The sequence below is a fragment of the Spea bombifrons genome, chromosome 5 (assembly GCF_027358695.1).
Source record: "Spea bombifrons isolate aSpeBom1 chromosome 5, aSpeBom1.2.pri, whole genome shotgun sequence".
NCBI classification, from domain to species: domain Eukaryota; kingdom Metazoa; phylum Chordata; class Amphibia; order Anura; family Pelobatidae; genus Spea; species Spea bombifrons.
The window spans coordinates 80,192,404-80,196,896 of record NC_071091.1 but is presented as its reverse complement, the minus strand read 5'-3'; the positions used below and the strand labels follow the sequence as shown (position 1 = coordinate 80,196,896).

The window sequence follows — 4,493 nt, the reverse complement described above, 5'->3', positions numbered from 1 at the left end:
CTTTCAAGAAACATATACTTTTGTGTATCACAGTGGTCTTCAATCAATAATGGTCAACCAGCCCTATAGCATTGTTTACATATCTCAGCATGCAATTTGTAAGCATTAGAAAAGGGAAAATGTTTGAGCTTCAACTATTATTATTTTCATTGTATTATTATTTTCTGTGTTAAATCCTCTATAGTGCAGTAAATGTTTATGAGACGTAATCTATTTCATACATCTAAATGCCTTTAGAAACATTTGTAAAATAATATTAAAAGCATTTTTGAAACTTTTATGACATAAAGGATACAGGATAGGGTTAATGGCAGAGTTTATGTATAGCATCCAGACGGTGATTTCATACCAGTATGGCTCTACACATTGGCCATTGCAGGCTTTACCTATGCTTATTACAAACGTGTACGGAGCCCAACAAATTGCAAAAACACACACAAGAACCGAAAGAGCTTTAGCAACTTTTTTGTCCCTTGAAAGCTTAATGGTTTGAATGTTGTGTGTATTTGTTTGACTGTCCGCTGGTGGAACAGAAGATATTTTCTTACTGTAAAAGCAATGGATTGAGAATGTCTTAACTCTGCTCCTTACGCCTGCCAAAACTTCCTTTTCCTTGTGTAATGGCGTAGAAGTAAGAACAGCATTAGTTGCTACGATGTATGGACGTTTCTGATTTTCCTTTAAATGATGGGGACCTGAAGGACACCTTTTCTTTCTGTTGCGTTTTTTGATATTCCAATAGATACTCAGGTTGAAGTATGAAATACTGAATAGAGGAAGAGCGAAATCTATAATCGAAGTTCCAAAATTAAAATACCAAACTTCATAAAATCCAGCCGCACAAAGAGTATCTGATATATCGTTTTGTCCATAAATACTTCCCCAGAAAATAATGGCTGGACCATAGAGAAGGAATGACAATACCCAGACAGAGCCCATTTTAATGACAGTGGACCTGTGGCTGTTTTGTTGGGAGCGATATAAAACCTGGTCAAAGATAAAGAATAATAATTATGATTATATACAATAAACACTGAACCCATAATTTTTTTATGAAACATAGCAGAACTAAAGACCTTTCTTCAAACGGGTTACATTTTAAAAGTCCAACACAGAAAAAGAAGTAGAATTATATAAGCTTTCAGGACCTCAGACGTCATAGTCTAAAACTATAAAGTTTTACTTTACTGACAGGGTGGTAGATAACTGAAACAGGCTCCCAGCAGAAGCAGAGAGGAACTTAAACATGCACGGCATAGGTATACGACTTTCCTGAATCTAAGACAAGACCAAGAAGTCTTTATATCGGAGAAAATGGTCAGATTAGGGGGCCTAATTATTTTTCCAGAAAAAGCACCAATGAACCAATGACACTAATTTTGTGCATGTTTTTCTGTGTTGGTCTGATAAAAGTTGTTACCTTCCCCTAAACATCCCATTAATCATCATATAAACATCACATGCTAGAGGTATATCCACGATGATTCAATGATGCAAAAAATGACATCAATGTACTGTATTTTTCTTTAAATCATAACGTTGTGGACTACACCAGCTTTTTCATTAATTTACTGGTTACTTAAGCCACTATAATTTGCACTATGCATGGTCACTCTAGTAAAATTAAAACAAAAAAGATGAACAATGTAATGTCTAAATAATAACTTGACATTAACTATTCTAAAGATATACATAAATGTAGCAAGCATACAGTATTCATTGCCTATATCAGTTTTAGGATTGGTGATGCTGTATATAATCTCTGCAAAAATTATGTCATTTAAACAGTACAAAATATACAAATTTTACTTACGGCTTTGGTCACAGAAAGAAATCTGTCATAGCTGATCAGGACAATATTAAACACAGAAGCCACACACATCATATAATCGATAACTAGCCAGAGTTTGCAGACCAAGCGTCCAAACTGCCACTTCCCGGTTAGCATATATGGTAAATATAAAGGGGTGCTGAATACTCCTGTTAGGGAAATATATCATTTTAATGTTCATAAAAATATAAAAAGGGAGCAGATATCTGGTTGTTTTGTGTAGCGTTTCCAAAATGTCTTTGGAAATCGCCGCAAGTACTAAGATTGGCATTTTATGAAGACAATAATTCTTAGAAACATTGCTATAGTACAGAATTAGTACCGATGCTAATTTGAGTATTTGTACATGTGCCCCTGTCCGTCAGCTATTTTCCGTACAGGAGATGTTCTCGGCCGAATAGTGAACACGTCTCACCTCCAGCGCAGAAAGCGTTCCCATTGATTGCACAGATAGCTTTTTAAAGCAGCCAATCAGTGGCAATAATGATTTAAATAATAATCTAGACCATGGAGAAGGACGACAGCTGTAATTTCTACTTCAGATAAGTGTTTTTTAAAATGTATTATTTATTAAAGTACTTGCAGAGTATCTTAATGTGAATTCTTCTTTAATACGCCTGTCAGGGACACTGGCTCATGTGTTTACATTCTACACATGTTACTAGCATATGACCCACATATCTTAATTTAAGCTTTTTAAAGGATGGAGGGATTTTACGGAAAAGATGGGCTTGTGAATTATACACAAGAATAATATTAACAGCTAGAAAGCAGAAGCTCAACGTAGCTCAATCCATGGACAACTCCATAGATAGGAGTCAAAAGAGCCAACATTCACATGGGTTGTACACAAATGGTGGGGGAGTTTGAGAGTCGGAAATATAAGTAGCATCTACAATTATAATGTAGAGGCCAAATTTCCTGAGTGGCTAAAAAAAAGAAAAATCAGGCAATTATAACCTTTAATGACTTTTGGGATTGATTCATAATCTACCTCTTACCAGTATAGCCTGGATCTGTTTTGAGTCAGTTTGTGCTGAGTTATTCAATTGTACATCTAAACACTTAAACAGCTCAGAATACCTAGTTTTGTTTTTACTATTCATCATTCAATGTTAAAGTAAGAAATTTGACTCTGTACCAATTATCCCAAACTATACAATAATAAGACAAGTGTATCTAACTTAAGATATTAAAAAAGAATGCACTTACCAATGAAAAAGTCGCAAATAGCCAGATTCAGCAGAAAAAAATTGCTCTGCGTTCTAAGGCGCTTATCCACGATAAAAGCTAACATAACAAGAAGGTTACCAGAAACTGTGAGACATATAACCAAAGATATAAGCAAGATGATGAAGTATTTTATACCACCTGAAAACCTCATGTCTAAATCTCCAGTGATGTTATTTAGAGATAAGTCTCCAGTTTCATTTATTATTTTGAACGTTACCATTCTGTTAATCAGCCCAAAAAATATATAAATGGAGGCATTTTAAAGAGGTATTAGAGTCTCTGATACCAAAGCTCGGTATACCCATTCGTTTTAACTTGTCAGAACATTTTAGAACTTGTTCCACAAAAACCAAAAGTGATTTTGTCTTCAGCTCTGAGCATATCCACGGATGCTGTAGATCCATGTCTCCGTTTATCATCTTTTATAGGAAAGAAGTACAAAGGGTGGAGCTCATCATATGCCCTTCACTGCTGTTATTATATGCAGATATTCCTTTAATTACAGTAAGTGCCATTTGTGTCCACACAGGGCAATTTGAAAGTGCTATCTGGGGATTATATGAACTCTCACTGGATCTGATTTCTGTTTTCTGGATTGCATTCAGTTCTCTATTTTGCATATACTGTATTCTTAGTGTCTTGATAACCGTTATAATCTAACAAGGTAGTCTCACACCCACCTCATTAGTGGGTCGCTTTAATTAAATTAATTAAATTAATTAAATTAGATATTCAGTTATCTGGCTATCATTCCAATCGAATAAAGAAACTTAAGGACAGAGATATAGAAAACTTTGAAGCATTGTGAGATCTTGTGTCATTGGTAAAACCACTCATATTGGTGTGTGCGATGTCCAAATGGTTCACAGAATTAAGAATAACGTTTGTCTTTAACCTTATATTAAAGGTGTTTTTTTTTTATCTTTCTGTCATTGAGTTCCATAGTTTGTGGGATTCACCTTATATTGAGGGCCAGGACATCTGCTTCAACGATTCCTGCTAGTGAGCAGTTTCCAAATGTTTTCATTGTGCAGGCTTGGAGGTGTATGTGTGAAATACCACGCACGACTGGTAAACCTGCCTTAAAATTGAAACACTGTCCCAAATAATTACCTATTTTATGTATCTATATAAGCGCTACAAAATTATTTACACCTTATAGCACTGTCTCAGTATACTCTCTTTTTAACTCTGCCATCCCTTTGTTACTTCCCTCCACCATAACTCGCTGTATTCCCTTAATTAACCTCTGTGTTCACTGTCATTACGCCATTTGTTTTTAGCACCCATGAGGCAGCAGATCCTTGCTAGCTACTGTGAAGTAGGTGATAGAGGAGACGGGGTATGGATGCATTTAGAACACCATGGCTGATATATAGTACATAATCGTGTAATGTACTATGTTGACCTGCTGTAACTGGGCACAGTG

The 4,493-nt window shown here is 35.4% G+C and overlaps 1 protein-coding gene across 1 annotated transcript; it reads right to left on the bottom strand.

The window, feature by feature from the left end:
• Positions 1-210: 210 nt before the first annotated feature.
• On the bottom strand, positions 211-3,282 carry LOC128497726 (histamine H3 receptor-like). Its single transcript, XM_053467887.1, has 3 exons — positions 3,044-3,282; positions 1,814-1,980; positions 211-987 (listed from the first exon to the last, which is right to left on the bottom strand). Exons 1-3 carry the CDS (start codon positions 3,213-3,215, stop codon positions 211-213), a joined length of 1,116 nt encoding a protein of 371 aa, XP_053323862.1. The 5' UTR covers positions 3,216-3,282.
• Between the last annotated feature and the right edge of the window lie 1,211 nt (positions 3,283-4,493).

What these genes read in the sequence shown, in the direction of transcription:
- LOC128497726 (XM_053467887.1), bottom strand. Translation starts at nt 3,215, where the DNA reads ATGAGGTTTTCAGGTGGTATAAAATACTTCATCATCTTGCTTATATCT. An exon ending in TATTTGCGACTTTTTCATTG is followed by an intron (nt 1,981 to 3,043) that starts GTAAGTGCATTC and finishes TTTCCCTAACAG; the next exon opens with GAGTATTCAGCACCCCTTTA. An exon ending in TTCTTTCTGTGACCAAAGCC is followed by an intron (nt 988 to 1,813) that starts GTAAGTAAAATT and finishes ATCTTTGACCAG; the next exon opens with GTTTTATATCGCTCCCAACA.